General features: G+C 33.8%; 1 protein-coding gene across 4 annotated transcripts in view; it reads right to left on the bottom strand.

Moving 5' to 3' along the window:
* Positions 1–27383, bottom strand: part of SSBP2 (single stranded DNA binding protein 2) — a 286517-nt gene that overhangs the window by 17577 nt on the left and 241557 nt on the right. For 2 of the 4 annotated variants that reach the window (XM_032404079.1, XM_032404081.1), the window contains 6 exons: positions 26131–26222; positions 20003–20051; positions 9432–9467; positions 7532–7586; positions 3996–4066; positions 998–1076 (listed from right to left, as the gene is read on the bottom strand). In XM_032404079.1, coding sequence (XP_032259970.1) covers positions 998–1076; positions 3996–4066; positions 7532–7586; positions 9432–9467; positions 20003–20051; positions 26131–26222 — 382 coding nt within the window. The remainder of the gene's footprint in view (positions 1–997; positions 1077–3995; positions 4067–7531; positions 7587–9431; positions 9468–20002; positions 20052–26130; positions 26223–27383) is intronic. The other 2 variants (XM_032404080.1, XM_032404082.1) reach the window with 1 other exon arrangement.

Here is a 27383-nt window from a genome sequence, read left to right as displayed (position 1 = left end):
CACAAGCAGGGGAGTGGGAGAGGGAGAAGCAGGCCTCCCGCCGAGTAGGGAGCCCGATGCGGGGCTCGATCCCAGGACCCTGGGAGCATGACCTGAGCCGAAGGCAGATGCTTAACGACTGAGCCACCCAGGCGCCCCTCTATTTCTCACTATTGTGAAACGTTTTGTTCACCTTGAAGATATTTGGCCTCATTTGGTAAGAAGGCATAATTTATGAAGTATGTGTCCAACAATTAGTCACAGTACTAGAAATCAGCTTTATCACGAATGCAGAGTATGTGCTACTGTTCTCTCTTAAGAGAATCCTTCAGATTATTCAGAATATGGTAACTGATTTTATTTTTATTTATTTATTTTTTTAATAAACGTTTTATTTATTTATTTGACAGAGAGAGACACAGTGAGAGAGGGAACACAAGCAGGGGGAGTGGGAGAGGGAGAAGCAGGCTTCCCGCTGAGCAGGGAGCCCGATGCGGGGCTCGATCCCAGGACCCTGGGATCATGACCTGAGTCGAAGGCTGATGCTTAACGACTGAGCCACCCAGGCGCCCCACTGATTTTATTTTTAAAAGAGACAAATATTAAAATACAAAAACAAAGTTAAGAAATTCTTGCAGAGAACATAAGTTCCTCTGTGACTGTCTGTACACCTTCAGAGACAAACCAGTTGGGAAGATACTGTAGTCCTCCAGGTGAGGAATGCACGATTGTGTGCCCAGAGCAGCAGTATCTCCTTTTATCATAAAACACCCAGATTTTGATAGGTTAAAGTAAACACTTGTGAATAAGAGCTGGGTGAGAACAATTCTACACTTTTGATTTTCAAATGATCTCCAGTCATCATAACCGATATACTGTCAAGTATCAGTCTGAGGTGAAAGTTGAAGCATTTTAAAATAAATTCTTGTATACGAAAAGCACTATGCAAACTGTAATATCCACTATGTAGAATTAAGGTTTTGTTTTGATTTCTAAACATCAAACTTAATATCCTTACCTAAAGAGCCATTCATGTGATGTGACTCCATTCCTCCTAATCCACCCATGGGACCATCTGACCCGGGGCCCATTGGAAACTATTTAAAAAATGAAGAAAATTACTATGATCACATTGAAAACAACTATTTATCTCAATGTTACAATATCTATCTTTAACATAAGAAGATACTTCCACAGTCTATTTTCATTTTCAAGTAATGGAGGTTTTTTTTCAGCCTTGTGGATTCTCAAACTAGACCACCCTACTTCCTTCATACCATCTTCTCTAGATTCTGGGAACTTCAGGCTAATCCTCATTCATATCCAAATTTTTCTTCAGATATCCTCAACTAGAAAGTACATACATTCCAGTGCAAATGAGAAGATAAGCATTCTTTCCTATGCTCTTGGCAGATTTTGCTATTATAAACTAGGGATGATTCTTAAGAAGCTGCTAAAAGTATTGGCTTGTTAATAAGAAGAATTCAACATTCTTATGCCAACATTAACATTTTTCTTAGCAGAGAATCTATCCTTGTTCAAATGGACATAATAAATAATTTCATCTTGCAGGTTAAGTACATTTGGCTCCTTGGGGACAGCTCAATATAGTTAATTCTTGGCAGTCTCAACCATGTCAGTTCAATGACAACTGGACATTCTATAGCAGTTACACTTAACATTTTTTTAAAGTAGTGGGATTATTTTATTTTCAGTTGGAAGCCCAGTACAAAAGAGATGTGAGCTGATACACTGTGGTAGAGCAGGTGGAGAGGCATGGCCTGTCCACCCAGTCTTTTCCTTATCTCCCTGGAATACTCCTGAGGAAATCTAAACCCCATTTGAAGACAAGTTAGCTATAATTATCTTGTGTTTACAGTTAAAATAGCCTATTAAGAAACACTTGCTCTTAAAACTTCCCATGCCAAAATCATTTCCTCCATGTCGTATGGTACAGAATACTGAATGTGGTGTGTGTGTATGTGCGTATTTATGTGTGTAGATGAGGCGGTGGTGTTTATTAGTCATACAGGCTTTTGGGAGAAAAACAATTGCCCTCAGCAGACAACATGTAATTGTATATAATCTATAATCTATATCTATCTATCTATCTATCTATCTATCTATCTATCTATCTATCTATCTCTATTTGTTTGGAAATAAGATGGCTTTCCATCACTGGGATCATACAAACCACATGCTTGTACATTTTCCCAGGATAATGCCTAAAATTTTGTTGCCTTAAAGCACACAGATTGATTTTCAGTAAACAACCTAGAATATATATGTGTGTGTGTGTGTGTGTGTGTATATATATATATATATATATATTTGTATGTACGTATATACCTTAAGCGATAGCTTAAAGAAATTAACTTTGAACTTAACTGTTTTATTCAGCTTTTGTCAAAAGCATTGTTTAGATCTGGGCTGAGAAACCTGTGCTGGTAAGGCCAAGACCCTCTGAACTTACTTGGTATGGTCCTTTTATCTGGCCCCTACAGTGTTTTCAAAGACACGAAGACTATTGGTCTGTATGCTTGAAGCACATAAAACTGCAGGCCTAGCCCTCAGCAGGCATTTGCTTTTACTACCTCTGGCAGAGATGAATGACATTTGAAAAAATGACACGTTCAGCTTCTACTTTTCTTGGATCTCTTATCTTTGTGTCGAGTTAGAGGACCAGAATGGAACATACTTGGATGATATCAGCTTAGCTGCCCACAGAAATGTCTTCAGTACCATATGCTCTGGGTTTCCTCTCTCACTCCCTCCATTTCAAATATCAAGTTCTAAGATATGAAATTGCACTATGAAGAACTTTTCTGTATTTTTGCTGAATTTCTAAAATGAACATTGTTCATTATCATATTCAATGTTCATTACGATCACTGTGGAAACACCTTTTAGACATTACTCATAGGAAATTGTTTCTTTTTTCCTGAAAACCAATTTATTTGATTATATAAAGAGAAGAGTGCTGAGGCAGTACTGCTTAACAGAAATAATATGCAAGTCGCAAATGCAAACTTACATAAGTAAATTTAGATTTACTAGCAGCCATGTTTAAAAAGTAAAAAGAAACAGGTTAAGTTAATTTTAATATATATTTTATTTATCCTACTTATCAAAATGATCATTTCAACATGTAGTCAATATAAAAATTTTAATGAAATATTTTACATTATTTTTTCATACTAACTCCTCAAAGTCTAGCGTGTATTTTATATTTACAACACACTTGAATTGGGACTGTCCATATTTCAGGTATCATAATAGTGGATGGGTTTGTTGTCTTCACTGCTAAGAAGCTCAATTATAATAATTATTTCAATCCTGTTTTTTGGTATACTTATGGAAAATTCCTTTTATGTCTTCTGATTTTTATTTCATATATATATTTTATATATATATATATACTAACTACACCATTATAAATATTTTTTGTTAATATGTAGGTCTTATAGATAAAATATTTTTCTATAAGCTTTTATGGAAAAATCACAACCATATGCTTTATTAAGAACACCCAAATTCTTTATGTAGACCTGCCTCATTTCCATATTTAAACTCCAGACTTCAAAAATCTAAAGAAAAACAAGCATATCCAACTTCCTAATTTATTTCAAGTTTATCAGGATAAAAGAAATAAACCACCACAATGAAAAAATTAGTGATGCTAAAAATTAGGTTAATATAAATGATTATATATTACCTGTCATTTTCAAATAGTATTATTCAGTATGTAAGATTTGAGATAAAACTATGCACCAACATTTTATAATTGATTAGGTTCAGTTTTACATTTAAGTTATATTGATATGAAAGCTTTTGTTGTACATTTTATGTATTGTTTTTTTCAACCCAGAACATAAAAAGGATTTGATTTTTTGGGGGTATCTAGTAAGTTCCTAGATAATAAAACAGAAAGCTTAAATAGTATCTAGGAAATGGAATGTACTTAAGAGTTTGAGCCTTCAGATACATTCCAAAATTTATTAAAAATTCATATTTACATTAGGCCTGTTAGGTCCAGGAGGTACTGCATTCATTAAAGTATACATGTTGTCTCCAGAGTTGGTTGAATCTGAAACAAAATATTACTTAATTAATATCTTCCTTTATAATTTACACCCAAGTTAACACAAAGTAATAATCAAAGATGATCTGCACACATATACATATTAATAGCTGCAGCAATTGAAATAGTTATTACTAATGTTCAGAAACAAATACTTGTAAGTCGTTTTCCACCTCAGAAATTATCATTCTATGGTTGTAAATGGGAATATTTACCTAATATATTAGGAGTAATCACTTGAATAATTCAGGTCAAAAGGAACATTACTTTAAAAATCTAAAAAATTACAGTAAAGTTTTTCTTTTTTAAAAAAACATGGATACTTTGAGACTTCACTATGGAATTTATATGTATAAATATAACAAAAAAATCTCTTAAAATTCAGATTCAGTAGCTTTTCAGTTTTCATTATTTCCTTAGGCTTCTTATACACCAATTTAAAAACAGTTTATTTATCTAATAATTATTAATAGCTGGTGGAATATCCTTGCTTAATTCTAAAAGAAAGAATGTAAGACAAGACTATAAAATTGGAATGAAAATTTCTCTTGCTTGAAGTAAAAGCCAGCTTCTTCCAGTACAACTTTTGACGAAATTTTTTTTCATTCATTTTATTCTTGATTCATTATAGTAAAAATAACTATAGTGTATATCCATATAAAAATATATAACATTTTATAATATTTTTAAAAATTTACATTTCATGTCTATTAGCTAATTCTAATTAAGTTTCTGAGCACATGTGTTTTTAGAATTACCTGGAGTGAAAGGCCATATATTTTACATTTAGGAAATGTTTTTCTATTTTCCCACAATTATACAGTTTTCTTAAATATAATGTATTGGGCCTCTCTATTCTGAAAAAAAAAATGTGTTTCAAATATTTTGATTCAAGGCAGAAGATAAAAATAATTTGCTTTCTCATGACAATAAACATAGAGTAAGAAATGGGCAACTACTTTTCCTTTTATTTTGTAATTGCTTAGTAGACATTAAAAAGTTTATTATTTTAGTGTGTACCACTTAGAGAGTAGGTTTAATTTCATTTATCAGTTGTTTGTAAACAGTGATCCACAAATCTAAATATTATTTTTCACATCTAGATTAATATATCATACTGCTGAAAAAGCTGAATGCCCACCTCAGATCTCTATTTGTTTATACTAAGTAAGTAAGTAAGTAAAGTCCCAATCTACTTTTGTGGCCTTAATTATTTTTACATCCTTATGTACATTATACTCCTGTCAACCCAGGCTGCTGGTTCTTTCCTGCATATGATCAACCTTTTAAATCTCTGCATTTTTGTTCTACGTCCTCCAAGGATCTTCTGTCCAGTCTCCATCTACTAAAATTCCACTCATTATTCCAGGCCTACCTCTTACATGAATTTTGTTTTCTGATACTTCCAAATTGCTCCCCCATCATTGAATTCCACTTTGCATTCTAGTTAATATTTTGTCTTATTCTTTCCTCCTGCTTCCAACAAGGTTATAATATGTTCATTGAGAGAAGGAAAGATATCATGTCTTATATTGTGTGCCACAGACAATAAATATCTGCTAACTGAGATTTAACTAATGGAAAACACTTTATCCCATAAAAATGTATCTTTCAGGAAATCTTGGATTGCTTTAAACAGGAAATCTTCAAATGGTTTTTCATCTTTATTAGCCTTACTAATTTTTTAAACTAATTTTAGTAATTAATTTGGAAAAAAATGTGCTGTATATTTTAAATATGTAGAAAGAAAAATAAATTTATTATTCTTAATACCAATCAAAAACATAATTTCATCTAAAAAACTCAGAGGCATAAGGTTGGCATTTTCTAGAAAATATCTGACTTCTTTTTATATACAGAGAAACTTTATAATAAAGTATATCTTCTGGCCACCTATTTTTTGGGGGGAGGGTATTGGCTTCATCGCACAAGGCTAGGAAGACATACTGGTGGCAATTTCTGGCTTGAAAGGGTAGAGTGTAATCAGATTACTTATCACCTGCAAAGTTTAGCAGTTTCTCCAAAAAATTTCTCTTAGATTATAGTGAAGTGTTTATTAATCACATGCTACCTTCATAAATTAAACATTTAACTTCACCATACAAGAATGCAAATGTGGGCAAGATGTTCAATTCACATAATTCTATCTTGAATGAATTCTGTTTCACTTCAGTGAAGATGCTCTGAGGACAGAAATCCATGAAATATTTATGATATATTCCAAAGAGTTAGTGAAGCAAAGCAAAATTTTGTGTTAATTATCAAATTGATGCTTTTTCAAAATGAAAAAGATTCAAAACTTAAAAATTACTATTTATTGGTATGATTAATGATATTTAATTTCAAACTTCCATACATCTTAGATTTCAACAAACCAGCTAAGAACATATGAATTGAACAGTGCAACATAATTAAATAATTTTCCTAATCATAAAAATTTCCCATCTATTTCATTACCCAGATGTTAACATTGATAAAGTCCTAGCTATTTCTTTGTTTTCTACTTTCTACATTTCTGTGTTATATATATTTTAAAATAATAATTGGGATCATATTGTATTAAATCATGAACATTTATTCTCCATTAAATTCTTTGATTATAATGTTAATGACTACATTATATTCCATAAAAAATTAATTTATTAACATCACTAAAATTAGATTAGGTTTGAAGGTTGTATCTACTATTTCACTATTAATTATAAACAAATGAGTACCCTTCCACATAAATCTTGGGTTGTATCGCTAATCACTTCTCAGAGAAGGATTATAGAGCAAGTGGTATGAACTTTTTCATGGTTTTTGATACATGTTGCCAGAGCTGTTTCTAGGGGGGCTGAACCAATGTCAACTCCCACCATTAGAGTCCTCAAGAAAAAACACATTTAATAGTCTATGTTAAAGTCTCAAAAAGAAAGGATAAAGCTATTTAAAATCATCATATGAAATGATGATAGAAATATTGAGGTATTTTAGTTTACCAAGATTAAAAGAAAAAAAAATCTTCCTCCACTACATAGTGAATCTATTAGCTAATAAATCCATATGGACGTGTAAACATATCTACACCCATCTTAGTAAATAATGGTGGGTCTGATTAAACCTAATGGATCCATGTATTTCACATGTTACTTACTTATGCAGAATTTTTCTAAGTTGTGAGATTTGGATTTTTTTTCACAGTCTCAAGGAATCTTTTTGTCAGATAAATTATTGGGCAATTCATATAGATTAACACCATTTTTATCCTGATTATATCTGTTACCCACACAACAGGAATTTTCTACATGCTTAAAGTAATTGGACAATAGTTATTTAAGAACTCTGTTTCTTCCTACTTGCTACCTCTAGTCTACTTCTGTTACCATCAATGAGATAATGAATACTACTAACCTTCCATCATAACAATTTTTATATTTTGTAATTTATTCTAATAATCAAATGCCCATGTGACTAGTGTGATTACAATACCTGCTGGACTAGGCATGATGGGTGTTCCTGGTGGCCCTCCACCTCCTGGAGGACCCTAAATAATTATACAAAATTTCAGTAAAAATAAGGCACTTCATCAAACAATATAAGGAAAAACAGAAGAAGAGTTAGACTTATCTATAATAATCCAATTTGAAAATCACAGAGGAAATATATTTTCTCCATAATTTATTTTCTTTGAATGCACAGTCATTTCAATATTATGCAAAATATAATTTAGCTTAAATATGTTGAGACTGTTTTGACAAGTTTCCAAAAACAATGAGCCTGTAACACTGATTTGTTATTCATGACTTAATCACATCAGGTATAATGAGGTTAAGGAGAAGCCATTTATTGGGGCCTTTACAAATCCATAAAACAGCATCATTCATGTGTATTTGTGATTTAGTTTATTGTAATTTTCTTATGTTTCATATCATGGTTTTTTATAGGAAGCTAAAAACTCAAATATACTCATATGTTTAAAAAAATACACTGATATATTTCTCTGTTGGTATCAACTATACCACTTCTAGAGTATTGAACCTTCTACTATCACGTCAATTAGAAATGAGAGGCAATGTTGAGTAATGCTGTGGGTTACTAATCAATCTGAAATGGAAATTAGGTGATTCTAAGGTTAATTCAATTATGTCAGATAACCAACATGGATAATTCAGGCAAAGGGTTTTAGAATTTTTCAGATGTACCATAATTAATCTGGGTAAATTACTAAGTGGATAAATTTGTACTTCATTCTGAATGTGTAGACGGAGCCCACTAATTATTTCAAATTATACATATATATATATGTATATATATATTTGTTATTTAATAAGCAACTTAAATTTTGTTTCAGATAGAAGTCTATAATTTCATAAAACCATATATTAGGCTTATTCTCAAGGATTTAAGAAAAAAATAGGTTTTACCCACATGTTCTTACTTTCATTTTTGCTTCAAAAAGTTAGGCTTTCTTAGTTTGTACAGCTTAAGAGGACACTGAGCACTAAGTTCACAGGTCCAAAACAGCGTGTGCTTTTTTTTTTTACTATGTTCATAAAACATTATTTCTACGAGAGTAAAATGCTCATTGATCTTCTTAGGCCCTCCTCTTTTCCTACCCCAGTTAGCCACCACCTCTGAAATTTCTTTAGGAAAGATTTTCCTTTTTACCATTTTATCTAAGCTCTTCTGATAGGCATTTACTCCTAAATATTATAACCATGTATCTTCCAGAGTGGCCTTGAGATGTAGCAAGGATTATAATGTAATGATGGTTTAACGTTAAAAGGTCATTTGTAAGTTCAAGAAGTCAGGTAAAATCTGCTAATTTGAATTTAGGTGTGTGTGCATTAGTAGAAAATTTTAACATGTACTAAATAATACTAAATAATAATAAGAAGAAAAATAAGTGTTTCTAATTTCTAAGCATAAAAAAACCCTCAAGAGCCCCTCCCCCCAAATTACTAGTCATTATTCTGATTCCCTTTGTGATCGGGAAAAAGTTTAATGTCTTCCTCAACTTTGTGTGTGGTGAGTGGGGTGAGGGAGGGGGTGTAGATTATTCTCCTGGAGAACTGCAAATTCAAGCTTATCATTGTGTAACTAGGGATGGCTTTCTTCATGATTGGACAGAGTGTATTGTATTGGTTTACAGAAACATATGCTAAAGTAAAACACAGTACTCTGGGCAATTTTGGCCAGATTGATAACTGTTTCACTAATGAACATCAACATATGTAGTGAGGTTGGCAGACGAAAAACTCAATACGTATCAGATGTTCACTTCTTGGCCAATACACAGGGGCTCTTCTTAACATCTGGACAACTATTTCATTGCCCAAATAAAACATAACATCAAATCTTATGAGCAAACAATCCCAAATGTACTTACTACATAATTCCCAGGAGATGCTGAAGAGTATGGTATCTGGAACATGAATAGGACAAAGAAATATATATTTTGATTCATGTGATAGTATGGAGACTTACCTAAAATGAATCTATTTTCTGACTTTTATCAAGTTTTAAAATGTATCACAAAGGATGGTAAAAAAAAAAAAGAATAAAGGCATTTATGTCTGTCTGAGTGCTAGAAAAATGAATAAATGCAACATTATCTTGAATTTATAAAAAGAGTGGATTTAGGTCAAGAGGAATTTAGACAGAATTACAGCCTCAAGTTATACTCGTTTCAGGGCAGTTGTACTCACTGCTTGATGCTAATGACACTTATTCTGTAATTAGAAAGATACATATTTGTGCAGCTAAAAACCAGAAACCAGAGTTTTCAAATTAATAGCTATTACAGATGCAACTCCTAATTTATGTGCATTCTGGGATGCATTATTATTATTTTTAAGATAGGTTTCATGCTACTACATTCATGTGGTATGGGTCAATACTTGATCAGCAGGCCTCATATTTTCCCCCTTTCTTTTCTAATTAGCTACTAGAAAATAATATAATAAATGTATAAGATTTTGTTAATATAAGACTCCAAAAACTACTAATTTGTGGGGATCAGATATGGGTAACAAATTCCTTCCCTTCAAATCAAGCTCTTAACCTAACTCTTTTTTAGAGATTACAGAGTATTAATACAACATTGCTATCATAATTTAAGAAATGAAAACTAGAAAACAGATACTTAAAACTAGGCCCTTGAGTGTGGATTATTAATAAAGAGAGCTAAATCCAAATATTTTCTTTTTTTCACAAAAGCGCACTAGCTCACTTGCATGAAGATTCTGCATATCCAGAGCAGATATTTTTGCCTTGTTCTGGAAAAAGCCAACAAACTACTACCTTCTTTGAGGCAGACAGCCAGAATTGGACCATTAGAATAGTGAAAAGATGATAGTGTCTTTACCCTAAACCCCCTCTCTACCTCAACACCTTCCATATAATTAAACATAAAAATAATATGAAACTCTAAAGTAAGAAGAAGGAAGTATAACAAAGTTATAATTTTCCTTTAATGAATAATTTTTTAATTCGAGGGGAAAATATTTAATATTAAGTTATTTGAAAATTCTCTCCTTGTTGTTTGGTGTCCATGCAACAAGGAGAGAATTTTCAAATAACTTAATATTAAATATTTCCGTGCCTCTGAGGCCCCTGCTTGGTCTGCCTACAGGAAATTCAGCCCTGCAGATGGTTATTACCAGCCTGCCCAGCATCACTAATGATGAGGATTACATCCACTAGGAGCACTGAGATCTTGATGGCCGGTACACACTTACTAACTCGGTAGTTGAATACAACTTTGCTCTCCTGGGCCCCTTTCAGTTCATGATCTACCATCCATCTTCTGCTTCTTATTTTAAACATGTGCATTTGCTCCCTCCAAATCACCACCTTATCTGTTGGCTCCAATTTTCATCTCCTTATAACTTTAGCATCCGGCCCATGTTCTTCTACCTCTCTCTAGTGCCTACCATCATTCTTTACCAACTTCAAAATATGATCTAACCACCCCTTAAATCTTTGGAATTTAGGGGCACCTGCGTGGCTCAGTCGGTTAAGCATCCAACTCTTGATCTCAGCTCAAGTCTTGATCTCAGGGTCATGAGTTCAAGCCCTGCGTGAGTTCAAGTCCCGAGTTCCAATAAATCTTTGGAATATACACTTCACTGCCTTCCTTCACTTTACAATATACTTCCTTCTCCTCCATTTGTGAGTATGACCACATCCTAGAACTCTTTACAGAGATCTAAACAACTCCCTTGCCTGACACTTTTTTATTCCTCATGACACTCACAAATATTCTATATTCCAACCAGAATCTTCTTCCATCACAATTCTTCCATGTTTATTAAGTCCATTATTTCCCTATTAGTTTCCTACTAAATTGCCTCTGCCCCTCCCCCACACCACTGTCAGCTTTTTGTTTCTCTCTCCAGTATTTTAAATTCATTATCCTAAAGCCTACTTTGTTGTTGTTGTTGTTGTTTTAAAGATTTTATTTATTTATTTGAAAGAAATAGAACAGGAGTGAGCATGAGGTGGGGTGAAGGGGGGCAGAGGGAGAAGCAGACTCCCGGCTGAGCAGGGAGCCAGAGAACATGAGGCTCCTCAATCCCAGGACCCTGGGATCATGACCTGAGCTGAAGGCAGCCGCTTAACCGACTGAGCCACCCAGGTGCTCCAAGCCTACTTTGTTAATTTCCATCTCTTTGATCAACCCCTAACCACATTTTCTGTTTCACAGTAGAGATTTCCTGGAGAGAAACACAAAACAAGGGACAAGGTCCAAAATATAATCATGTTCTCCAATGTCAACCTACTCTTCACTAATATCTGGAAGCATTTTGGCTTGGCCTTCATGGAAGCCCTGAAGCATTCTAGTGGTGTGCCAGTAAACCCAATGAACTCAGGGAAGGAAAAGGTCCCAATTTGTAGCATTTGCCAATTTATGTGGTGTGAATATTCCCACATGGAAGATTTCAAGCTACCAATGATTTAACAATTAGCTCAAAAAGTTCTTGAATAATTAACAATTGACTTTCCTGAGCTGGCTTTCATGATGATTATAAAATCCAGAGTTGGTAGTTGGCCCTTTTTCATATGTTAAAGCTATCAAATTCTTTATACTTTCATCTTCAATTCAACACTCCTATTAATAGATTAGAATTTTCATCCATTCATCCAGGTAGAAAAAAGATAATCTTTCTGTTTGTTTCCAAAGCTAGCCCCTGCCAACCACCTCATTCTCCTAAGTCCTTGCTCCTTTTTTAGTTTCTGATTTCTCCCTCTTTATGATTCCTTTAAACACAGTTAAATATCATAAACATTTAAAAATACTTAAATTTGTTACCTCATCTAGTTCAATTTCTTTCCATGTGTCCTGTCAAGCTCTTGGCTTATACTCACTGTTTCTACTTCATATTCTTTGATGCCCTCATTAAAAGAAAAAGAACATTTGGGTTCCTACCCCTAGTAGCACTTCAATGAACCTTTACTCTTGAAAGTCACCAGTAGCATCTGACAGCCTAGTGTGAGAGACATAAAATATAACAATATAGGTAGAAGAACTATGTGGGTACAGAAGACATTTGAGCTGGGTAGCTGACTTACAGAGAGTAAATGACCACCAGAAAGACAAAGTAAAGGATCAGCATGAAAGAAAGAAAGAAAGAAAGAAAGAAAGAAAGAAAGAAAGAAAGAAAGAAAAAGAAAAGAAAGAAAGAAAGAGAAAGAAAGAAGAATGAAAGGGAGGGAGAAAGAGAGAAAGAAAGAGAGAAAGAGAGGGAGAAACAAAGAAATGGTATATAATCTTACACAGCTGGTACAGTGTGGTACTTATAGGAAATTGAAATAAATGATAAGCATATATGGTCAGACTGTGAATGAATTTATGCTGTAGAAAATAGGGAGTCACTGGTTTTAGAGAGACATGTTCAAATTTATATTTTAGTAAGATAACCCTAGTTCATCATGAAATAAGAATACAAGTTAGGAGTCTATTGCAAAAGGTCTAGGCAAGAGATTACAGTGTTGTAGGCAGTGCTGATTAAGGTAAGTAGGATTAAGAAAATTTGAAAGACTTTTCACAAATGTACTCGGCAGGGCATGGTGACAAACTAGGTGTGGTGGACAGGGAAGGCAGAAGTTAAGGCAATTCCTAGCTTTCCAACTTGGTGAGTGGGTGAATGATGGTGCTACTAATTTATATGTAAGGAATTCAGGAAGGGGGGCAAGTTTGGGGAAATATCCAACATGATGAATTTGAAGGCACTAGTAGACAGTGAGGTTTATCTGATCAACAGATATTTAGAAATATACATCAAGAATTTAGTAGAAATTAGGACTAGAGATAAAACTTCAACTGAATACATTTCCATTTTGTGCTGGGCACAACACTTGACCTAGTATTCTATTAGATTGAGCAGAAGATTTAACATTCCGAAACAAAGCTCCCTGTCTACCTTCTAAACCTCCTTCTTCTCTTACATTCTCCCTAATACTAGTCAATTCAAAGACTTGAAATCACCTTCCACTTTTCCTTTCTCTTTATCCCCAAATCAAAGGTCACCAAGTGTTTTTGATTTTATGTGTGAAGTGCATCCCCGTCATTCCTTTGATCACCACTCTACCTCAGGTTCTGATAACATTTTATAAAATCCATTACTATAATCTCCTAATGTCATTTCCCCCATTGCATCCATTTTATAGACGATCTTCCTAAAATATAGCTCTCTCAGGGCAGCTGGGTTGGTTCAGTCATTAAGCGTCTGCCTTCGGCTCAGGTCATGATCTCAGGGTCCTGGGATCGAGCCCTGCGTTGGGCTCCCTGCTCCCCGGGAAGCCTGCTTCTTCCTCTCCCCTTCCCCTTGCTTGTATTCCCTCTCTTGCTATGTCTCTCTCTGTCAAATAAATAAATAAATAAAATCTTAAAAAAATAAAATACAGCTCTCTTCCACACAGATGACACAGTTCAGATTTCTCCATTCAAAAGCCCTGTACACATGATGGTCCTCTTTTCCTCTTTTCTGCTTTGTCACCTTCTATGCCTTCCCAGACAATCTGTCCCCCTAGCCACTAACAGTCTAATTATTTTTCCTCAAACATTTCCTACATTTCCCCTTTTATTTTTGTCCAAGCTTTTCTCCACCCTAGTGTCCAAATTCTCCCAATGTAATTAATCTCCTCCTGCCCCTCTCCAGACTCCATACAAAATATCTATTAACATGAACTGAAAGATGAAAACACAGATGTAGAAGATAAGCAAGATCAGAGAGCTAAAAGATCAGAATCATAGAATTAAAAGAATTTTTTATTTGTCAGCTGAGAAAATTAAGGGCCATATAGACTGTTTGGTTAAGCTAGACAGATAATTCAAGAGCTGTGACCAATAATTCAAATATTCTGAAATATTCTGACTCCTGATATCCATGACAATGGTGCTGTAGCAAGGGGAAGAGCAGAGTAGCTAGAAATTTTGGTTTCTTTTTTTTTAAATGGTTAGTAACATTCTTCAACTGTGAAATTTAAAACTACCTTAGAAGCTACTGGGTCACTAGAAACCAGGAAAGGGCAACATCAAGACACCCTCTGTGCCAGTGTAAAGTTGAAAATATTCTATTATTTTTTAGGGCTTTTTTTTTTTTTTTTTTTAATGAGCATATATTTGTACAGAGCAGAGCCTATCTGGAGTAAGATATTTGTATTTCCTTTGCGCTTAATCATTACAATAGATTGTCATTTTTTTCTTTAAAGGAGTTTCTTTCTTTTTCCTGTCACGTTAGTGAGTTGATGAATACAATGCTATACTGGACATCTGTAGCTTTTGCTTATCCCCTCTTCTGCTAACAATTCCTTGAATTTTCTTTGGTGAACCATACCTCTTATTTTCCCATGTGGTTTGGGTGGGGCTTGGGCATGGGCCTGTGTGACCCTGGCCAGGCTGAAAGAGTATTGTAACCTCAGGTCATAATTCATGAACGAGCATATGACCCAAGCTAAACAAATCTAGTTCAGTTAGTTATGCCCAATTCCTATGTTTAAGTGATAAAGAGTTGTGCTTTTTTGTACTGAACTGAGAGCTCTGAGGATATACATCTGGAATTCCACACAGTCTTCCTGTCATGGCAAGGAAAAAAGGTAAGCGATAGAGACTGGGTCCTGATGGCATTATCTGGATCCTTGGAATCAAATGCGCCCCAAAGCAAATTTATATCTGGACTTTTCAGATACATAATCCAGGGATATTCTCTCAATATGAGCCTAGTCTGGTTGTTTTTCTGTACCTTGTAATCAAAAGTGTCCCCAGACAAAGATAAATAAGATATTTTCAATAATAGTGCTTGCTACTTAATGATGAGAATGTGCTACATAGGTAAACCCAAGTGCCCAGTTCTTTTGAAAGATATAAAAAAGAAAAAATCATTGGTGGATTTGTAAATAAACTTCCAAAGAAGAATCTGAGGCCAATATTGTAATGTTCAGGTCGAATGAAGTTAAAAGTAAAAATCATACTCTTATTCTGAATTAAAATTATGAATTTGTCCTTAAAAATGTTTCTTCTATGTTCCATGTAAAAGGGTGCCAAAAACTTTTGATTAAAGTACTTTTACATGACAAAACTGTGGATTGATAAAGGTGCAGCAAATAAATAAATATATTATACATAATGGTAGGCAGATTTTTTATTTTCAAAGAAGTGAAAAGCAGAAAGTCTAGAATAAACCCTGTATTGGATTGAAACTGAAGCATTGGTGGGTACTCATGGTTTTAATACATATAGATAGACACAGAAAGATACAGATGTGTATGGATATGTGCATGAACATACATCTAAATCCTAGTTATGTTGGTTGAGAGGCTCTAGAAGCCATATCACTCTGATAGGCTCTAAATACCACTCTCCACTAAAAGGAACCATGGCTCCTTAAAGAAATGGCTGTTTCAGGGCTAACACTGGGAAAATTTAGGATGAGCTTCAAGTGCTCAAAGAATAATGGAGACATGTCAAAAGGACAAATGAGGATGCCTGGGTGCTCCGTCGGTTAAGTGTCTGCTTTCAACTCAGGTCATGATCCCGGGGTTCCTGGGGTGGAGTCCTGCATTGGGCTCCCTGCTGAGCAGAGAGTCTCCTTTCCCTCTGCCCACCACCCTCGCTTGTGATCTCTCTCTCAAGCTCTCTCTCTCTCAAATAAATAAATAAAATCTTAAAAACAAACAAACAAAACAAAACAAAACAAAAAACAGACAAATGACTCAGCTTGAAGGGGTTCCTACTGGCTAAATCTGGAATGATCTTAGCATCAAAAATCTATTGAATAAAATAAGAGTCCACAAGTACATCTGATATACATGAATGAATGAATGAATGGACAAGAAAGAAAAGCTCTTTGTTATAGTAGAGAGTCAACTAATAAATGGAGAAGGAAAGACAGAATTAGAAATCAGCCATTTGGCAATCAACTTAGCAAAAAAGCCAGTTTGGGCAAGAGTCATCAATGGATACCAAACGTAGCAGATGAATGTATGAGGAAGAAGAGGATATTTACTGTAGTTTCAAAGTATGTCTCCATAAGTTAATAATTAAAAAGGAAAAACAGCAATTTTATAGTACAGAAGCCTGACAAGCACCACCCTTAACTAAAGGATCAAAGTTAACAATACAAGCAATGGGACAAATCACCATCACATGCTTTCCGAAATGGTGCGCTGAGAAAATCACAACATCACTTCTGTGGCATTCTTACCAAATATGTATTACCTGAATCTAATCATGAGGAAACATCAGACAAATTATGGCACATTCTACAAAATAACTGATTCGCATTCATCAAAACTGCAAGGTTAAGAAAAACACAGAAAAGATTAAAGACCAAAAGATACGATGCATAAATGTAACAAGTGAACTGGGATTTTCTTTTGTTACCAGAGACATTGCTGGGACAATTGGTGAAATCTGAGTGGGGTCTGCAGATTAGAAAATAGCATTACATCAATGTTTATTTTCTAATTTTGATCTTTACCGTAGTTATGAAAGATAGTGTATTTGCTTTTAGGAAACACATACTGACATATTTGGGGTATGATAAAGGGTCATCATGTCAGCAACTTAAATACAGCTCAAATGGCCCAGGAAAAAAATATGTATATGCAGAGAGTAGAATATAGTATGTAAAGCAAATATAGTATGTAACTTTAACACTTGGGAATCTGGGTGAAGGGTGCACGGAGTTCTTTGTACTATTCTTGCAACTCTTCTATAAAGCTGGAGTTATTTTGATATAAATATTTAAAAGAAAAAAAAACAGTATACAAAACATATTCGGAAACAGCAAAAACAAAACAAAGCAAAGAAGTATTAAAGAGGGATTTTTTTCCCCTAAATACCATTGATTATATTCTAGTGACAACTCATCTGTACTGTTTTGATTTCCAAGTTCCTAAGAGTTCTTGTCCATGTTTTTAATTACAGACACTTTTTATTTTATATCAGTGTAGTAAGTCTCTGGCTCTTCAGGCCTACATTTTAGAGTGGTTGTTTGTTTCATGTGTAAGCCCTATATTTTTGCCAGAAAGTCATCAGTTTTTTATGATTTTTTTTTCTTGTTCTCAAAATCAGTCATTTTTTGAAGGAATGCTTTGCCTTTCTGAACTCAGGATGATGACCCCCTTTCTCTTTCTGAAGAGAGAGCCATAGGCCTTCCCCACTTTTTTTCCTTATTCACATTTCTTTGAGTGAGGGGGAGATGTATCCACATGGGATAGCTATTAACACACGGGACTGTTTTCAATTCTCTTACTTGACTGCATGTGTGCTGGTCAAATGCCCATCCACAATGACCACTGGACGGCACTTTCATATGCACACCTCCTACCCTAATTCCTAGTGTTTCTCAGGGTCTAAAATAATGCAGAGCTGCTGACTTGTTACAGTACATTCTCCTATCCAGTACTTGGCTCCATGAAATTCTGAAGAGGTGGAGGACATAAAAACTAAAAATCATCAGAATGCAGAACTTGCTCCTTATTTCTGCCTCTCTCCAGTACTCTTACTTGGATGATATATCTGCTTGGTACGATGCACCATTCTCAATATCAAATCCTGCTCACCTTCCTAAGTAGCTTTTGCGGGGAGAGAGTCTCCAGCCGAGTGTGTACAAGCAGGTACTGCTGGAGGCAGGCAGGGGCGGGTGTGAGTTGCACACGGCCGCCTGCATGCTGGGATGAGCTGGGAGAGCTGACAGTGAGGAAGGAGAGTCTTCTTGCTTCTAGGTGGGAAGGCTTACATAGTTAAGGCGCACTATCGATGGTGCTTTTTAATCCAGTTTCAACAGACATGCAGATCATAGAAAGTCTTTCCAGATTCTGGCAATAGGAAGATTGTCACAGTTTTCAGTGTTATAAAAATTTTTTTCCTGTATCTTTATGGGTATTTTATTTTATTTAAAGATTTTATTTATTTATTCATGAGAGACAGAGAGAGAGAAAGAGGCAGGGGGAGAAGAAGGCTCCCTGCTGAGCAAGGAGCCTGACGTGGACTCCATCCCAGGACCCCGGGATCACGACCTGAGCCGAAGGCAGATGCTTAACCAACTGAGCCACCCAGGCGCCCCTTTATGGGTATTTTAACAGAAAGTTGAAAGAACTGTGTCTTGAGCTGCTAGCCAGATGCCATTTTAAAGTGAAACCTTGAATGAATTTGAAAGGCATATAGCAAGAAGCAAATAGAAATGTGAACTCTTCAAAAGCATAGAAGCAAACTAAAAGAATTTTAGAAGATAAAGATACATTATAACATAATCTGGCATAACAGTATTTTAGGAAGATTTATTGAGATTAAATAGTATACTGAAGACCCAAATGAAAGCAAGATCATCACTTCTGTCCACCCCAAATGCTATTTCAATTAGCTATTGAAACCAAAGAGACAGGAAGATAAAATAATTTTTTTTCTCTAAAAATATGACAGTTGCTTACTTAATTGAGAAGAAAGTGATTCTGCCTTAGAAAAGCAATGAATTTAAGATGATTCTTCCTATACCACACATACTTCACCTTAAATTGTCTTGAAGTTTAAATTAACTTTGAACATTGAATCAGCTTCACGTTTATTTAGCTTTAAGGCCACTGCCAGTCAATGAAGTTACCTCTGTGCATATTAGTAAAAGGCATCCCTGCTGGGCAGATACTCATAGACTTTACAAGTGGAGTGCAAGCTGTATTTTAGTACTGTACTGACTCCTTTGAGTGAGAAACCTTTGTGCAGTGCACGCGCTACACAGTTACACAGCAGACCTCTCTCACATACTAAAGAAACTCAAGGTTTCAAAGTCAAGAAGGGAAAACATCCCCAGGATCATTTAATTAAAATCATATTAATTTTAAGACCAAAAGCTTAGTTTTCAACTTGTGCCTATATTTATGTGACATTATTAAGAGAGAAAAATATTTGTGAGTCAAACTGCTATCACAAAACATGTAAGGAAAATTCACAGCATGTCAGATACATAGATAGATGTGTAAGAACGCCAATTTGGCCAACAGGCACAGAACAAATGTGTACTTGCTTCCTGGGATAGTAAGAGGGCAAACCTAGGTGTAACAGTACAATAAATATAATCATAATAACTCTGAAAGAGATTCAAGTTATCTGGCAACTTAGCAATTATTATAGTTATTTTAGAAGATCAAATCATTTTATGATAAATACATATTACAATAAATATAGGCTACTGTAGTATACTTAATCACAGTTTCTGTTTTATTTTTGGACGTCTGTTAATCTATATAGAATGCATGTTAACATTAGACTGTGAAGTGAAAAAATTACATAATTTCAAAAATTATACATATTTAAAAATATATATGCAAAATATATCTTTTGAATGATTACTCTTTTTAAAAAGTTAACATAACCAATTGCAGGACTTTCAAAAGCAAAAGATTTTTGTTGTTAAATGCTACAAAATGCAAAGAAAATTTAAAAATACATATACTCACTGAATTGGCATTTGTTGGGTTTGGCCAAGGTCTACCACCACCTGGACCCCTACAAGATAATATGATAAATGAAATTTTAACTTATGCTTTGAATGTTTCACAATAAGCAATAACAAATCATAAAGTATAACATTTACAATTCAGTTACCATGCAGTTCTAGTTCAACACTGAAATTACTCTCTGTATTTTCATAGCTTTTTTAGTTCTTTTTTTTTCTAAAGATTTATTTATCTATTTTAGAGAGAGAGGGAGAGAGAGCGAGCGAGTGCATGAGAGTGGGGGAGGGAAAAAGGGAGCAGGAGAGAGAGACTCTCAAGCAGACTCCATGCTCAGCACAGAGCCAGATGTGGGGCTCAATGTCAGGACACTGAGATCATGACCTGAGCTGAAACCAATAGTTGTATGCTTAACTGACTGTGCCACCCAGATGCCCCAGCTTTTTTATTTCTTAAATCAAAAAATTTTATCATTCCACAAAATAGTTTTCTTCCCAAATCAAACTACTTTGGGTAGGTCCAGTTTTATTTTAAGTTCAATTATTGTAATAAACACTAAAAGTGATAATCATCTGTAAAAGTAAATATATGTATATCTATCTAAATCATTATGAAAACATACTTTTGCAGCAAAAAGCACTAATTATGAAATAAATGTAATGTAATGTAATCCTATGACATAAATATGTGCTACTTGTATCTCATTCAAAATTAAAATGAAATTATTTAAAAAATAACAATATATATAAAATGATTGCTCTTATTAAACTACAAATAAATAAATATACAGAGAACGTGATTAAATTGGACTCTTTAAAAAAAAACCACACAGAATATCACAGATTACTTTATACATTACTTTGCATATTATTTTATATCAATCTATCTTTCAGTGCTACTGACAATTTAGTTACTTTTTAAAAAGGGAATCACATTTCTTGTTTTCATAATTACAGTTCAAGACAGTGGCCATGGTAACTCTTGGGAAAAATAGGAAGTAATCTATGCCAATGTATGTCAGTATCTTATTTCATTTTAGGGTGGTGGATAATGTTTTGTATTCTATAGCTTAAAAGGACATGAATCTTTTAAAACAAAATTAATGCCTAATTAAGTGAAAAAGGTCTCTTGTTCTCATGCTTTAGTATTAAGTATACCTGAGTAAATACTTCTTGATAAAAAGTAGACTGCTGTCAGCAGGTCCTCTGTAATTAGGGTCACTCAAAATTCCCTTTTCCCTCTAATTGCAGTAGAAAGACAGAGGAAATTAAAAAAAAAAAAAAAGTCCCCTGATTCTTATTTTAGGGACCTGAAACCTAAAATTCAATATGTTAGATAGAAGCCATCCAACTTATCTATGTTACTTGGATGATTCAGAACTGTTTTTCATTTTGTTTTGGAATTCCCCAGGGATATAAACAACAGGGAAGTGCATGAAAATTCTGTCCATGGGTTCTATCAGGTACCCAAATACAATTTTTCCCAATTCTGCTTGAGGAATAAAGGAGAAAATAAGATGCCAGAGAGCTGGTCAAAGTATTGTGCACAGGGAAAAGGTTAGGGGCATTTGTACTGTCTCTGGAAACTGGTGCCTCTTAAAATGGTGATGATGATGATTTTACAATCAACTACTGGGACACTTTAGAAAGATAATCTTACATATAGGATTCAATGTCCTAATGAACAGAAAGTGAGGTAAAACATAGGCTATGTACTGATCAAGTAAAACATTTGATTTGTTTGATGTTAATCCACATGATTTGTTCGTTGTTAAATAAAATATAATAAAGAAATTGGGAAATACTTATCTTAAAACAGCATAAAAATATACTATATCTAAATCATGGCAAAAATTTGTATACAATGAAAAAAAATTTTGTATACAATGATGTTATGTCTATAATGATCTCATAATTTTGATATATTATGTTTAAAACAGGACTATGTAAGATTAAATATAATAAAAATATTTTACTTATCATTTAAAAAATTATTTAATGTTAGATTAACATGCTAAATTAAATGTTAAACATTTTCCTTAAATAAGTAATAGCATTAAATTAAATGTTAAATGTTACATTTATTATCAGTAACAATACCTTTTATGCATTTCAGTTATTTGATAAATAATAATCTAGTCTCAGCACACTATGTATTTCATATTAGATTGTACTTAATATGATAGTGATTTAATAGGATTTAATAGGATTTAATATGATAATTCACATGGATAAGCTAAATTTTCCCCAATAATACCATTGTGTTTGAAAACATTTTAAGTTTCACAAATAGTGCTAAATAAAATGGGGGTTATATTAGTGAGTAGTTCTTTTAGAACAACTACTTAAGTTCCGGGGCACCTGGGTGGCTCAGTTGGTCAGGCGTCTGACTCTATTTCAGCTCAGGGTCATGGGATAGAGCCCCCTGTCAGGCTCCGTGCTCGGTGGGGAGTCTGCTTGAGATTCTCTCCCTCTTCCCCTTCCCCTGCTCTCTCTCTTTCTCTCTCTCAAATAAATAAATCTTAAAAAAAAAAAAAAGAACAACTACTTAAGTTCTGTATTCCCACTCCCTTTGATGACCATCATTATTATCAAGAAAGTAACTTACAAACTATAATAAAGGCATTATTTTGAATGTAAATTTTTATATGGTACAGTTTGAAGTAGAATCAGGTTAGCCTCATTTAAAAATAAAGCAAAAAGTGGAATTTAAAAGAAGTAGGTATTTTTTGGTGAGGGTATACAGTATGATGAAATCAAAGCAACTATGATTACTGTAGAGAAAAATCCTCTTTTTCTTCTATAATACAGTTGTTTTATTTCAAAATAATAACTATGCAAATTTTATCATTCTATAGGATAACAAGAAGGTCTAGATCCTTTGAAATCCTTTGTCCTCTTCATTTCTATAAAATACCAATATATACAAAGTTGAATTAGACATGCTGTAATGCTGAATCCTAAATTCTTAGGAAATTTGTAAAAATATAGTTAATTTATTGTTTTTATTTTTTTATTTTTATTTTTTTTAAGATTTTATTTATTTATTTGACAGAGAGAGACACAGCGAGAGAGGGAATACAAGCAGGGAGAGTGGGAGAGGGAGAAGCGGGCTTCCCGCTGAGCAGGGAGCCCGATGCGGGGCTTGATCCTAGGACCGTGGGACCATGACCTGAGCTGAAGGCAGACGCTTAACAACTGAGCCACCCTGGCACCCCTTTATTTTTTTTAAGAGAGAGAGATAGCAGGGGGAGGGGCAGAGAGGGAGAGAGAGAATCAAGTAGACTCCCCACTGAGTATGGAGCCTGACACGGAGCTCAATCTCATGACCCTGAGAGATCATGACCTGAGCTAAAATCAAGAGTGGGATGCCTAACTGACTAAGCCACCCAGGCACCACTAAAAATGTAGTTAATTTAGAAATAGAGTTTCTTTTAAAAAATTATCTGTAATGCATTTGAAAACATTTACATTCTGGCTATAGTTTGTAAATTCTACTTTATATTACTGAAATTGATATTAAGCTTTTATTTGTAAAAATAGTAGTTAGAGAGACATTAAAAGTATACTCTTAATTTTAGATGACACTATGTATAATCCTGAGTTTAGACCATGGAAATATAAAAATTATATCAGAATAATCATTTTCTTTGGAGGCAACCAATTTTTTTAATAACATTATCAAAATTTTGTTCCAAATAGTTTCCCAGTTAGAATACAGTATTTAATTACTTTAGTGAGCACGGTTGGATATTATTTTTCATTGTCATTATACTTTCATGGTAAACAAGAAAAAGTGACAAGCTAAAGAAAACTCATCCAGAAATGATTCTCTGGCAGGTCCCACCTGACCCTAGCACACAAATTATCTTAGACTGTTAAAAACATAGCTTAAAGTAACACTATTCCAATGCCTTTTCCTTTAATTTTTAATTTACCCAACATGTAAAAAAGTGACATGAAGAAAGCCAGAAATGCTAGTTAGAAATACTTATTTAAAAAAAAGAAAAAAGGAATACTTATTTGCTATTACAGAGTATAGCAAATATGAAGTGAATTTCAATAAAGTTTACTCTATTGAGTACAATGGACATAATACATTTTATTTTTTTATGTCTCTTTAAATTCACTTTTGCTTTGTTGGGGCCAATATCAACACAAGAATCCTTCTCTTTGGTTGGATCTTCCATACTTCAGAACTTCCTTGTTAGAAGGAAATATTTACAAGTGTAAATATGGAAATATTTATATTTTCACTGTTCTTTAAGAATATCCTAATTTATAGAAAACTGAAAACTATATATAAGACCCCAAATAAAAGTCAATGGTAACAAATAATGGAAATCTGAATCTGGAAGGCTTCAAGTTTCTTTAAAAACCAGAAATTATATGAACAGTACAATATTATGTAATAAAAAATATTTTAAAGCATCTGGGTATATTTAAATGAGAAACCCAAATCCAAGTATCAATAAAAATAATCATATTAAAAATTTGAGCCATACTTTTAGTCTCCATTGTCTAGGGAATTTAATGTATCCATTAAATGTTAATGTTTATCTGTTTATCTGTTTAAGTGTATGGAAAGGAACTAGACAATTTTAAGCAGCTGAGTCTCTTAGTGGTCACATAAAAATAACTTTTTTCTCTACACTAATAAAAACAGGTTGATCTACAGTTGACCACATGGCTAATTATAGTGAAGTATAATATACAAAATGACATTAGCTACGATCTTAATATTTAATGATAATTCTAGATTTAAGATCATAATATTTAAGATGTATACTGCTTACATCTATATACAGTATTCAAAATTATATTCCCTAAAAGCTATTGCATTTTAATGTCAGGAATTTCAGGTAGGTAAATTTTATATATATCTAAACCCTATTGGTAAGAGTTGCAGCTTTTGAGATAAGCATAAAATATCACTCCTTTTTGTTAACAACCATTAATAAAGGCTAAGCCTTTGAGGGATTTAAGAAGAGTCAGACTTCATGTCTACCCATTTTTACTTTAAAAGTGAAAAGACGTGATAGGAAAATTTGACCTACTTTTTTCCCCTTGTTCTGTTTGAGTCTGGCTGGTACCCACTTATTAACCTATTTTCTATTTTAGGTAAAATTGCTTTCCACAAAAATGGCTTCAGAAACTCACAAAAATCCCATCTATATCAAACGAGCTTATCTCATTATATCTTCAATGCCATTAAGTGATGGGAGAGTTATCTAATTTGATATGTAAGTATCTAAAACATGGACTAATGGGAAGATATATTCAAGGAAACTGCCTACAACCCTATATAGAACAGTTTTATTATTTCTGATAAGCTTTCTTTAGGCCACATCATGGAATTGATTCAGTGAATTAATGAAAGTCATGAACAAGCACCTGGTATATGTGGAACTTTGAGGGCAAGTTAGATAATGAAAAATAAATAAAAATCCCTTAACAGACAGTATTATTTTGGGTATTTAGAAACAATTATTGGCTTTGGGCTTGAAAGGCCTTTTCAGTAAAAAACAAACCAAAACAGCCAAAAAACTATTAGTTTAGTCCTTATCCAAGCATATCTTAATTTTCAAACAAAAATTCACCTTATCATATGGAAGTTCTTTAATACAGAAGACACTACCAAAGAGAACTCTTGCTGGGTTACAAGTGGTCCCAACAAAGCAAAAGTAAAGACTCATATATAGGAATTAAAAACTTTTAGGAATTACTATATATCTGTTAAAATGAAGTTAATATCAATTGTCTGCTTCTATGGAGTTAAGTCATGGTCTTGGTGCCAGCATCTCTTTATAGTTTTATACAGACTATATTGAGCCTATGTGCTTAGTTATAAAAGACTTATTTTTATCTAAACAAATGAAACATGGGAATCTGGCTAAAAGTTGGCATTTGGCATTTGAAAATGGAAAAAAAAAAGTTGCAGGGAAGGCAGAAAAACAGAATATGTTGTGAAAATGAAGCAAACACTACAGCTCATGTTTAGTTCTTTTACACTAGTTTCATTTTATACTACACAGAAATTGAGGAGCTCAAATTGTATTACAAATTAGCGTGACTTCAGAAGACAGAAAACAGAATACTTTACTAAACAGGATAACATAGCATTTTGCTTACATGTTCATTCCAGGCATTCCGGGGCCACCTAAAGCATTCAGGGGGGGTCTCATTGCACCTCCATAGTTCTGTAATGATAACCAAGGGTCAGACTACCACAAAACAAAAAAACAAAACCAAAGAGGAGGGGGGAAAGAAAGGAGAGCAGGTTAATGATTTCCCTACATAACTCCTGATTGGATAAGGCCTGTGCAATTCATTCTCTGACGGGTCCACTCTTGTACTATTGCTTCTATCTTAACAATTACTTTGGTCTGTGTCTTTTAAAAACTACATGACTATGTAAGATCATTGGAGCATGTTAAATGATTAAGGTAGAGTTGCAATTATGATATTCAACATATCCTTATGAATCTCCTAATATCTGTACAACAGTGAACTTTTTCAAATAAAACATTTTGTAAATCCAAAACTCTGTTTTTAAAGAACAGATTTAGTCAGCATGTTTGAAATTGCCAGACCCAGAACAATTACATAAAGGCTAAAGGAAAAAAACTCAACAGGTGAACCCAACATAAGAAAGTTGGATGCGAACTTCTGTTCACAAAATAATATATCCCATAGAGAGATGTACAAATATACAAATACACAACAATATATGAAAACTAAAGTACACTTAAAATATGTACACATGAATTATATCACGCAATAGGCTTCTGTCAACATCTCTTATATACATTCAAGGGAGAAAAACATTTTAATGTTTTAACATGCATATCATATTAGCTTACTTTAGTTTCCATTACGGCCAAAAGACTGATTTTAACATTCTCATGTTAATGTATTTTGACACTATCAACTGCTTTCGTGCTTGGCTTTCTGACAGCACTATTCTTCCAACTTTTCTCACATACTCTTTTTCCATTTCCTTTGCCGGCTCCTTTTCTTTTGCTAACTCTTTAAATGTTTTTCTCCAAGTTCTAGCCACAGCATTCTTTTAAATAAGTACACATTTATGGGTAATCTTATCTGCTACCATGAGTTCAGCAACTCTTTAGGAATCCCAAAGGTTTTATATTTGGTCATGACGTCTCTACTAAGCTCCTGCATAATTCCTATGTTGAATGTCATTTGGATTGTTTCCTTCTGGACACCACTTCATGCTCAACACATCTAAAAGTAAACTTAGTGTTCTCTTCTCACGGCTGCGTTCTTCATATTGCTTTCCTCAGTGATTTCCATGGCGTGACCTGCCATACAACAGTCCAGGCTAAGAACCTCTGGGAGCTCAATGATGTCTCCTCCTTTTATTT

The sequence above is a fragment of the Phoca vitulina genome, unplaced genomic scaffold (genome assembly GCF_004348235.1).
Source record: "Phoca vitulina isolate PV1807 unplaced genomic scaffold, GSC_HSeal_1.0 scaffold6, whole genome shotgun sequence".
Classification (NCBI taxonomy): Eukaryota; Metazoa; Chordata; class Mammalia; order Carnivora; family Phocidae; genus Phoca; species Phoca vitulina.
Note: the sequence above shows the minus strand (reverse complement) of the source record. Positions and strands in the feature narration are given on the sequence as shown.